Genomic DNA, 12078 nt, shown 5'->3' on the forward strand with positions numbered 1-12078 from the left:
ACAAGTGTCAAATGAACATTGTTTTATTATTATTATTATTATTATTATTATTATTATTATTATTATTATTATTATTATTATTATTATTATTATTATTATTATTATTATTATTATTATTAAGGATTGAAATGTCACCAAATCCTATGTTTACAAATGTTTAATGTTTACAAATGTTATCATTTCTTTATACCAAAGACACTTTTATTTGAACCGTCACTTTGAGAAAGTTCACGTTCAAGAACTTTGCCTTCCGGTTCAATTATTAGCGCGGTGTTAGAGGTAACCTTTTCCGGTTTGGGTTCAGTTTGCAACAAGCACCCAACGTGAAAGGTACGTTGACTATTGTAGCGTGCAGCACTTTATGTATTATTATGTGTATATATATTCTGAATAAGAATTGAATGTTAACAAATGATAATGTTAACTCGATAGTGTTGTGATGAATGGTGTGGTTAGTTTAGATGCACAATTGGATGTTTTAGCCGGTGTATTTCGCCGTTGGTCACATAGTCAATTCATTGTTCTCTGTCAACAGACTTGACTTGGAATTGTAAATGTGACGCTGTTCCCTTGTGGTATTTCAACCACCATTTTGATACAGGTATGTGTGTTTTAAGATGTCGATCTATTGTTTAATTTGTCATTCACGTTTCATGCATTGCTAATAAGATTAGTATGTTAAATTACTATGTGCGATGTGGTTAAGCCATGCGGTCCATGTAATGGTTTTGATTGAGTTTGCAACAAGCACCCAATGTGAAAGACTTGACTTGGAATTGTAAATGTGACGCTGTTCCCTTGTGGTATTTCAACCACCATTTTGATATAGGTGGCTCTCCATTGAAGAGCACCAGAAATAAATGACTGAACTGTTGTCCATTGGTTGCTGTGATTCATCACATCACGTCACGCCCAGAACACAACGCAGAGAACACGTGTGTTAGCCAGACCTACACACAGAACATCCGTTACATTGTCACAGTGAAAGGGTTAACCGTTTGGTAATGAGAGTGAAAGGGTTTTAATCTAAACTAAATACAGGAAAAGCCTTTATTACGAGTAAGTGATGAATTTAGAGTAAGTGGATTTGTTATCTGTACTGGGTCTAAGGAGTCAAAACTATTTACTTTTGTAATCATAACTACTTACCTCAACCTACTCTTACTGGTTTTTACCACTGGCCAGTAATGGCTTACTACTACCAGAGTGTATCCATACCTGTATCACTGTACATAATAATACTGTAATACTGTACACACACCAGATTAACATATTTGCTCAGTGGCTTGTTATATATTCCAATGTACACTGTATACTGTATTGTTAATGCACCTTAATATTACCTTGCACTGTGGTTAGATGCCAATGTATTTCTGTGTAGTTGTGCTGTACGATGACGATACATTGAATCTAATCTCCATTAATTCAGCTCGTTTAAAGATCCCCTCCACTCTGCCACATGTATTCTTTATGGTCACCTCCTCTCGGAGGCACGATCTTCACTATTACAGATGGTTATTTGTTATTTTCTACACAATTTCCCTGAAGATGGAGAGTTTCTCTGTACTTCCCTGAAATCTGAGTAGCGTCTTTGATATCACTAATAGGCAGAATATGTCATGGTCCAATATGTGGTCATGTGACACCTTTAGCTTCAGCTACAAAGAGAACTGAGTAGTTATTATTTCTCGAATATAAGCTGAGTAGGTATGGAACATGCTGCCCTACTGTCGGTCTGGGGAGGGTGTAGACTACATTACCACATGCTGCCCTACTGTCGGTCTGGGGAGGGTGTAGACTACATTACCACACGCTGCCCTACTGTCGGTCTGGGGAGGGTGTAGACTACATTACCACACGCTACCCTACTGTCGGTCTGGGGAGGGTGTAGACTACATTACCACACGCTCCCATACTGTCGGTCTGGGGAGGGTGTAGACTACCACATGCTGCCCTACTGTCGGTCTGGGGAGGGTGTAGACTACCACATGCTGCCCTACTGTCGGTCTAGGGAGGGTGTAGACTACCACATGCTGCCCTACTGTCCGTCTGGGGAGGGTGTAGACTACCACATGCTGCCCTACTGTCGGTCTGGGGATTCGGCTATAGGTTGTAGGACAATAATATGTGGTAATGTGACACCTTTAGCTTCAGCTACAACTGTCTAGCAGTGTCCTAAACTGAAAATGGGCTGCACTTGTTGGAGAGCAACGGCAGCACTCATCATCATTTTCAGCACAGGCTGTGGGACGTACAGGCGTACAGACACAGCTCTGCGTAGGAGTGTGATTTATGGTTTCAACTTAAACCTTTCACTACCACACTACAGAAGGTTAAGCCGTTCACTACCACACCACAGACGGCCAACCGTCTGTAGTGTGGTAGTGAAAGGGTTAACCTTATGTAGTGTGGTTGTGAAAGGGTTAACACTTTGTCGTGTGGTAGTGAAAGGGTTAACCTTCTGTATTGTCACAGTGAAAAGGTTAACCCTTTGGTAGTGAGGTAGTGAAAGGGTTAACAACATACACATTCTGAATGGACCGTGTGTCTCCTGTTGCAGTGACTAATGCAATAACTAAATAAACACATATAGCAAAGGAGACTACTATTCATTATTCAGATAGAAGCAATGGTTCTTAGCAAACTGGTTTTAATTAGGTAATTTTACATTAGTGTTCACAACCGAGCTTAAAAAAGAACAGTCAAGCATATACACAATAAGGACCCATTTAATAATAATATAAAAATGATTAGAAAAACAAAATATAAAAACAAACATCATTGCAGCATTCAAAATCCAGTTTCTTTATAAAGTAATAAAAACGAGCTTTTACATATTCAGTAAAATTACCTTATTATTATTTTTTTAAATAGAAAAACAATTGCACTCCTTTGTACATTCATAACAGCTGACTTTCTTTGAAATCTTTCCATTGAGCTTTACATGTCAGCAGTCCAAACAAACCAATAGAAAAAACAAAGGAAAATGTAAAAAATAAAACAAGAACCATTTCATTATGAAACCAGATCCTTCCAACAGCGAGAAAGCAACAACAAAACATGTTCCCGCTCTTTCCCCATAAAATAGTGGACTATGTACATCTTAAATAGTTTTTTTTTCTTTTCGGTTTTTTAGACTTGAGTCAAAGAGTTGTCCTGAAATATTTATTTTCTTTTATTTTATTTCTTCTTAAGCCTGCCCAGATATGCAGGTTATTTCATGGTTCATTCCGTTTATTCCGCGAGACAGGAGGTGATTAAACTAGACTAAAGAAAAGCTGCAGGCGTTTTAGAAGCTTGATGTTCTCCTACCATGATGTTCTCCTAGTCCTACCATGATGTTCTCCTACCATGATGTTCTCCTACCATGATGTTTGGTTTCTGAGAAGCTGGCAGGAGCCTTCTCAGACACTAAAACATGGGTTAAAAAATGTGAAAGTCCTATGAAGAGGAACTATAAGATACACTATATACTACGGTTGTACTGCTGATGACATCACAGTAGGGATGCTCGATATTGGCTTTTTTTACCGATACCGATATACCGTTATTGTCCAACTCTTAATTTCCAATACCGATATCAACCGATACCGATATATGCAGGGTTCCCCCCCCCCCCCAAAAACGGAATAATTTCAGGTAATTAACATTACACATCTCTTGTTGTGGAATTAACACAACATTATGCATACTTTTGACAATAAATAAAATCATAATGTGTTCTTACTTGCTTGCCTGGGTATATAAAGGTTATAGAAATGAAAAATAAATAAAAGATTTTTTTTTTGAAGAACCTATACCGATATTTTCCAATATCACATTTTAATGCCAATATCGGCCGATAATATCGGTAGGCCGATAATATCGGACATCCCTACATCACAGCGATGACATCACAGCAGTGAAAACTGAAAACACCTCCCCCTCCAGTTCTCACTCACTACACTGTAAAAACAATCACACGTTGTCTCAACTTATATTGTCATGTAACCTAGTCTTAGGTGAATCAATTGAATAGGAGCGACGCAGACTAAGAGAAAACCAATCTCTCCTAGTTGATTCAGCTAAAAAGAAACGGCACAAACGTTACTTTAAGATATAAAGTAATATAAAGAAGCTGAGACAACTAGCCATTTTAAAAATGAATTACATTGCATTTCTTTTCATACAGTGTACCTGGCTCAAGGAGAGATGAAGGTATCACGGCCAGAAGGAGAAGAACCCTAACCATAACCCTAACCATAACCATAACCATAACCATAACCATAACGTAACCCTAACCCTAACAACCCACATATCATTGAAATGCCTTCTAACATAAAAAATGGACGAACGTAGAAAATAAATCTCTATTTCAGCTTAAGGTGGAACATGATGTCTCTGGTGGGGTTAAGGGTAGGATTAAGGTAAGGGTTAGGTTTATAAACAGTGAGGTAAGGGTTAAGGTAAGGGTTAGGTTCATAAACAGTGAGGTTAAGGGTAGGGTTACGGTAAAGGTTTATAAACAGTGAGGTTAAGGTTAGGGTTAGGTTTATAAACAGTGAGGTAAAGGTAAGGGTTAGGTTTATAAACAGTGAGGTTAAGGTTAAGGTAAGGGTTAGGTTTATAAACAGTGAGGTTAAGGGTAGGGTTAAGGTAAGGGTTAGGTTTATAAACAGTGAGGTTAAGGTTAGGGTACGGGTTAAGGTATGGGTTCGATGTATAAACAACCTTTAAGGTGAAAAATCACCAAAATGCAGATACCTTCTAGCCGTGAGCGGATGAAGGGTAATGGCATCCATTTTGTTTCCACAGATACTTCCAATGCATCCCTACGGTTGACTAAGGATCACAGGGAGTAACTGGACCCCAGCAGCCTTCTAGTTGAACTTGGACAAATCATCCACTGCCAATAGTAGTCTATTTGACAGCTGTTGACAAAAGTATTACATATACATGTAACGCACCATGTTAAATTATTCAAAATATAAATAGCCTAAATCTAATCTGATCTCTTCCAATAATACCATCATTTTGACCCAGGTCTGTCTGTTCACATCGATTCATCTTCCACTTCACTGTGTGTGTATGTGTGCGCTTGGATGTATGTTTGTGTGTTTGTGCACACGCGCACGTGTGTGTGTGTGTTCTTCAAAGAGTGTGTGTGTGTGCGCACACGTACTTGCGTGAGAGTGTGTGTGTGTATGTGTGTTTGTCTTCATCAAAGAGTGTGTGTGTGTTCAACACATGTATGCATGAGTCTTATCTTGTGCTTGTATTCCGTACGTCTCTCTGTGTATCTACCACTATTCGTTGTAGGGCTTGTGGGTCTTAAAGCAGTAGTGCTGTACGTCTCTCTGTGTATCTACCGCTATTCGTTGTAGGGCTTGTGGGTCTTAAAGCAGGAGGCGTCCTGCAGCATGTTGAGGAACATCTTCTCGTACATCTTGTGCACGGAGGTGGTCCCGATGACGCGGCTGATCTTCTTCAGGGCTCGGAGCAGCGCGCGGGGGGCCCCGCGGGCGCGGAGCAGCCTCAGGCTGTGCGACAGGCCCTTGGTGAGGTCCAGCTCCGGGTTGCCCGTCTTCCACAGGTGCAGGAGCTGCAGGAGGAGCTGCCGCGGCTGGCAGGAGGAGGCCACGGCGCGCACGTCCTCCTCCGGGACCTTGGCGCCCGGCAGGCTGTCGGTGACCTTCAGGAGGTCGTCCAGGGTCAGGTTCCTCACGCCGGCGCAGCGCGACACCTTCTTCTCGCAGTGGTTCACACCTGGAGGGGACAGCGGGTTCACCTCAGGTCAACTCCATTCAATTCAATTCAAATACATTTATTTGACCACTTGGTAAATGGCAGGGTGTTTAGTGTTTGGACTGCTGTGGGGGAAGAAGCAGCTTCACGACCAGTACACCGGGTAGCTTTGAGAAGGAAAGATGACCTCGACAATATCTAGTTACAAATGCTTTGAATATTGTTTATAATCTCGACACAGGTCCAAAAACGTCACTCTTTGAAACAAAGTGAACCAACGTCTTAGAGGAGCTTCTCTGTCTGGTGAAGGTGGTGGATGGTAGCAGCACCACAGGCACACAGATCGTTTCCAGTTTCAAACAGTAGCTCCAGGGATCCAGCTTCCTCTTGTAACACTTTATTCACTTTTTAGAGGTTCGTTTTTTTTCGCCCCCAAACTAGCCGGTGTACCTTTAACTCATTGAGCGCCAAAAACGAGTTTTCTCGTTTTTAGATCCTTTGATATTTTTCCTTTGATCCCCATTCTATTATTCTGTATATAGTATATACCTTTGATTCGGATTTTTTTTTGGGAATTTCAAGCGAGCAACCCGAACGATTTGGGCATAATGCATATAACACGTCATATCTCGCGATCTAGGAAAAAAGACTGAATTCTTTTGGAAAGGGGCGATGTTTAGCATCGAATAGCGCACAAACTAAAGTATGTGGAAATTAACTGGTTAGTCAGTGTTGGACTATAAACAATGCTTGTCAAATGAGCCATAGGCTACTATTGTCTCCATAGCTATAATACAGAACACACGATGGGTCCGCAAACATCGCTAAAATGGTCAATAATGCTGTCGCCATTGAGTAGAGATGGGAAAACAGGTTGGCGGTCAATGAGTTAAACTGGAATGAGTCACGTGCAGCGCGGTGAGGTGGAGGACAAGGCGGTAGGGTATGGTGTAAACACGAAGGACTAGAAAAGACACACGGATGCTCCACCATTTAAACTATCCCGGCATAGAAACACGTCCTGACCTCGTATTAGCAATGGGCGATTTTCAAATATTCGAATAATTGTTAAATAATGTTTTATTATGCAAATATTGTTTGGTCTCTAAATATCTATTTTCCCTTGTTTTCACCGGTGTAGTGTATTGAGAGGGGACCCTGTTTAACTGTTACACCACGGAACAGCATGTTGGGTACAGCTCGCTAGCTATAGCCAGGTAACATAACAGTCTGTTAACAGCTGGGCGAACGGAAAAGAAAGATGAGGAAAGAGAGACTGGAGATGTTACATGCAGGGCTTGACGTTGACACCTGCCCACCTGCCCAGGGCTAGTGAAAATGCTGAGTGGCTAGTGACTTTGGAAAACCACTAGCCACAGTGGCTAGTGAGCCAAAAAGTTAACGTCAAGCCCTGCATAGGTGTGTCAATGATAATGTTCATGGCGTTTGGAGCAATAATATAATTGCTAGGTTCAACACAGCCAAGGCATAGGTGTGTCAATGATAATGTTCACGGTGTTTGGAGCAACAATGTAATTGCTAGGTTCAACACAACTCTTCCACATCTACACCCTCCATCTTGTCCCAGTCAGCCGTTGCCCCAACTGGAGCTCTTTTTGCGGCTGAGTCACTGGTCGCAGGCAGTAGTAAACAATGGAGTCAACAGTCAGAAGCACAGTTGTACAGGTGGCGTGTAGCAGTATGATTACAATGATACTGTCCCCAGCAGGGGTTAGTGAAGAAGAAATGACCTATATTTATAACTTTTTGGGTGGGGGCGCGAGTGCAGGGATTTTTGGCTAGTGAAAATGCTGAGTGGCTAGCAGTGATGCCAGTAACGCGTTACTAAGTAACGCGTTATTGTAATCTGATTACTTTTCCCCGAAAATAGTAATCTAACGCGTTAATCTTTAAAAGCCAGTAATCTGATTGCAGTTACTTGTCCAAGTGGCTGTGCATTACTATTTCGTTACTATCTCATCATAAATTCATAATGCAGGCGGAATGCAGTATTTTATTTCGTTTTCGACAGTCAAAAATACATTTTGAGCTGTTTTTCTTTTGGGAGTGACGTGGTGTGGCAGTGAAAGGGTTAAATACAAGAATGTGTCCCGCGGCGTGACTGGTCCCTCTGTCTGCGAGTGACTCTGCTTTGGTCCAATCACATTCCCCATCCACAGTCTGCGAATCAGAGGCAGAGTAGGGCGGGTCTTCACAGCACGTCATGTGACATATGCGCCAATCGTGTGACAGCAGGGCTCCGTCGTCGGAGAATTCCACCCCAAAACGCTTGGCAAAATTAAAAGTGAAACCGCAAGATGACTTTAGCGGTTTCTGTTCAGAATTCCACCCCAAAACGCTCGTCTAAACGTAGCCTCAGTCACTACTTCACGGCGGAGGAAACAAAATACTGTCTACCGCTAAAAACAGCACATCCAATTGCATTGAAAGCATCTGGAATCACAACACTAGCCGACGCTTCGACTAGGTACAGGAGGGTTGATGGTGGCAGAGCAAAAGCTCTTATTTGCCAGATTTACAGTTAATTTACATGTTAAAGAGAGACTGATTGTATGTTTATAGAGAGACATTTATAAAAACAATTTAATAGTTACAGTTGATATAATTGAATAGTTCAGCCTGCATTTGTTAGATGTGATACACTGGTTTTGTAAAACCACTGGCTGGCTGCTCTAATGCTGTGAGCATCATAGACTGTTGCTTTACCATACTTGATGGTACAGAAGCTGAAGCACTAGTTTAACAATTTACGTTATGTGCAGAGAAACAAGTTAAAAACAATTTATGCACTTTCAATAAAGCGTTTAAAAAAAAACTGTTGGGGGAACGATGACGACTTCGTAACCTAGTTACTTTCAAAGTAACTAAGTTACTCTGATAATCAAGTAATCAGTAAAGTAACTTAGATTACTTTTTAAAGGAGTAATCAGTAATCAGTAATCAGATTACTTTTACAAGTAATCTGTGGCATCACTGGTGGCTAGTGACTTTGGAAAACCACTAGCCCCAGTCGCTAGTGAGCCAAAAAGTTAACGTCAAGCCCTGGTTACATGGTAGCAACGCTTTGTACGTTTGCCATGTTGTTTCACTAAGTTCACACAAGTATCAATTATGTAACGTTATCAATGACAGCAGCCAGCTCGCTCACTTGTTTGATTATCTCACATTCACTAGTAAAACCTCTTAACATGCAACGGCCCGCATTCGGGCCAACGTGCCCGTGGGCAGAACACACAAAGTCACGCCACTTTGCGAGCGTCTAGCGACTCGGGCTGCATTTTTCGCCGAACATATAAATTACCGTTTGAAAGGTCTATTTGTTGCCGTTCGAACTCCACCTCACTCGACCAAATCGGGTGCCTCGGTTCTCGAGTTACATGACGATATGTCAGGTGAGCGTCTTTTTACCCGGATCAAAGACCCATTTCTGAACGGATTTTTATAAAATCGTTCAAGTTCAAGTTCAACTCAAGTTCAGACGTCTGTTACTCTTTCATTAGCACCTAAAGTGATTTACATTTTTTGCATTAGTAACTTCAGAATGTTATCTTTCAAAAGAGACCAGGCTCATGCATGTGCTAAAAGTATAAAGTATGAAGCTAAGCTTTGAAATAAAAGTATGCAGTTATCAAGTTTCAAGTAAAAAAAAATTGACTTTTCTGGGTGCCTGAGTAAAAACAAAACCAGACATTAGCTTGGAAGCTCAGACATTTCAAGCATCAACAATGTAACTTTCGGAATTAGTTCCTGGAAATAACATTAGCCTGCTGCGACTCCCAAATATCTAGCTATGACAGCAGCCAGCTAGCTCATACATTGGAATAGTTCCCAGTGACTATGGAATAGCTACCAGTTTGTATTCAATGTCTCTTTAAACCAAGAGAAGGAAAGTATAATTTAAGAGGGTTATTTATTCTTAAAACATGTAAAAAGGTAAGAACTAATGTAAAAGCTAGATGTGTTAAATGATGGAATAGCCTTAGTGACGGCCGGGTTGAAGTTGTGTATTTCTCAGGGGAGATTTAAAAGCCTTAAAGGATAAAACAATTCAGGAGTACAGTTTTGAGTAAAACATCAAACATTCTTTAGTTTTTTTTCATTATATCTTGCAGCATATTTTAATACATTTCTTTCTTATATTAAAATATATTTAGTTTTTAAGAATTTGTAAAGGATAGGCAAAAATAAGCATGTGCTTCAGCCTAGTATTCCTTTTTTTCAGTCGATGATTTTAGATTTTTCTTTATGTGTGAGCTTGCCTTGAATATGTACATTTGTGATTTTCTTTATTTTTTTTATTTTTTTTCTAAGTCCACACAGGTGTGTTTTCGATTTGTCTGTAAAAACAAGACCGAAAAATAAACGTCATCCAATAGTAATCGTGTGAGTGTTGCCGTCCGCACCTCGTATGATGCCGTAGAGCTTCTCCTGGTCCTGGTTCTGCTCCCGCCACAGTCTGAGGAGCAGCAGGACCTGCTGCTGAGGCGTGCAGGCCTTCTTCAGCGTCTCCAGGCTCCTGCGGTCCACCTGGCGCCCGGGCAGGCTCTCCAGCAGCCTCTCCAGGGGCACGGAGGAGAGACGCAGGGACGCCAGGGACTGGAAGATGGCCTCCTCGCACAGGGTCACGTCTGGGGGGGGGGGGGGGGGGGGGGGGTGAGATTAAATACCACGCTGTTAGTTTCATTACCGGAGGTCAAAGGTCAGGCATCGTCTGCGACACGTCGCTGTGGATGTGGCGTCAGTCATCCTCTGGTCACTGGCTCACAACTGATCCACCTGCAGGGGTCATGACCTCCAGGTGTTTTCCTTCAGCCAGTCGCCCCTTAGCCCCTTCCGTGACTGTGATGCACCGAGTGAATACACAGTCCCGTATCCCACCATGTAAAATTCATACAATTAAGTCTGTCTCGCTTTTCTCTATCAAAAAAGGACAAAGGTACTCACAGTTGCACGAGGGTTTCGGACAGACAAACGCTAGGGTTTGAAAGCTCGGCGTTGCTAATAAACATTTTAAATAATTTTATAAACTTTTTCCGGGTGGAAATAAAGCCGCTTTGAGCAGTGTTGACCAGTTTATACAAATTACGGAAATAAAGTCGCTTTGAGCAGTGTTGACCAGTTTATACAAATTACGGAAATAAAGTCGCTTTGAGCAGTGTTGACCAGTTTATACAATTTATTTTAAATGTTTATTAGCAACGCCGAGCTTTCAAACCCCAGTGTTTGTCTGTCCGAAACCCTCGTGCAACTGTGAGTACCTTTGACCTTTCTCTGCGATACCTGTACGAGAAGCGTTTTGATAGAGAAAAGCGAGACAGACTTAATTGCATAGGAATTTTACATGGTGGGATTGGGACTGTCTATTCACTCCGTGCATCACAGTCACGGAAGGGGCTAGTCGGCCATATACCCTGGAATTGATTGTTGCTTTTATTATTTCTTAAAACCTTTTATTTTGTGTCTTTTTAAGTCTCGGCGTCGTGGTAAACGAGGCCTTGCCCTCAATGACTTCTCGAGTTCAAATGAAGGCAATGAGTAGACATCTAGGCGAACATGCCACCCCCATAGAGACAAGCATGACACGCCTATCGATAGGGAAACCACAAAGACAATTGTCTGAGTTCTATGTACTAAGGAATAGGGACAAGGCTCTGAAAATATTGTCTGATCCTTTGCATCCCCTTCATAGTGAGTTTGACAAGCTTCCATCTGGAAGACACCACAGAGATCCCCTAGTCCCCAAAATGTATGTATTGAGCTGTTTTATGCCAATGTCTGTCTGTCTATCTGTCTGTCTGTCTGTCTGTCTGTCTGTCTGTCTGTCTGTCTGTCTGTCTGTCTGTCTGTCTGTCTGTCTGTCTGTCTGTCTGTCTGTCTGTCTGTCTGTCTGTCTGTCTGTCTGTCTGTCTGTCTGTCTGTCTGTCTGTCTGTCTGTCTGTCTGTCTGTATGTCTGTCCGTCCGTCCGTCCGTCCGTCCGTCCGTCCGTCCGTCCGTCCGTCCGTCCGTCCGTCCGTCCGTCCGTCCGTCCGTCCGTCCGTCTGTCTGTCTGTCTGTCCGTCCGTCTATCTGTATGTCTGTCTATCTGTATGTCCGTCCGTCTATGCATCATTCTGGATTCATATACCAAAACTGTTGTTCAATATGCGTGTACAGTGTAGAGATGTCTCCGCTGTCCATGCCGTGCCAACCCCTCCCTTCCCCCGGGTTCCAGTGGATCAGAAACATGTACATTCAACACCTTGTGAATGCTGTTGACCTTTAATAAAGCTGCTTCATTGTTCCATAGATAACGTTCTTTCAACGAGACCCACTTCCCCCTCAACCCTCTTCGT

At 42.0% G+C, this 12078-nt stretch overlaps 1 protein-coding gene and 1 long non-coding RNA gene across 2 annotated transcripts in view; both read right to left on the reverse strand.

Annotated features, from left to right (window-relative positions):
- Positions 1-2713: 2713 nt before the first annotated feature.
- Positions 2714-3546, reverse strand: LOC311246653. The gene is made up of 2 exons (XR_014620812.1): positions 3335-3546; positions 2714-3296 (listed from the first exon to the last, which is right to left on the reverse strand). It is a non-coding gene; the product is annotated as an uncharacterized lncRNA (long non-coding RNA).
- An 85-nt stretch (positions 3547-3631) lies between these two features.
- The window catches only part of LOC311246651 (tumor necrosis factor receptor superfamily member 11B-like), a gene marked incomplete at its 5' end in the record, with an annotated part of 35345 nt that continues 26898 nt past the window's right edge, over positions 3632-12078 (reverse strand). The window contains 2 exons of the mRNA XM_084336820.1: positions 3632-5745; positions 10149-10373. Coding sequence (XP_084192946.1) covers positions 5351-5745; positions 10149-10373 — 620 coding nt within the window. The 3' untranslated portion in view covers positions 3632-5350. The remainder of the gene's footprint in view (positions 5746-10148; positions 10374-12078) is intronic.

Source organism: Notolepis coatsorum (genome assembly GCF_963971535.1).
Source record: "Notolepis coatsorum genome assembly, chromosome: 19".
NCBI classification, from domain to species: Eukaryota; Metazoa; Chordata; class Actinopteri; order Aulopiformes; family Paralepididae; genus Notolepis; species Notolepis coatsorum.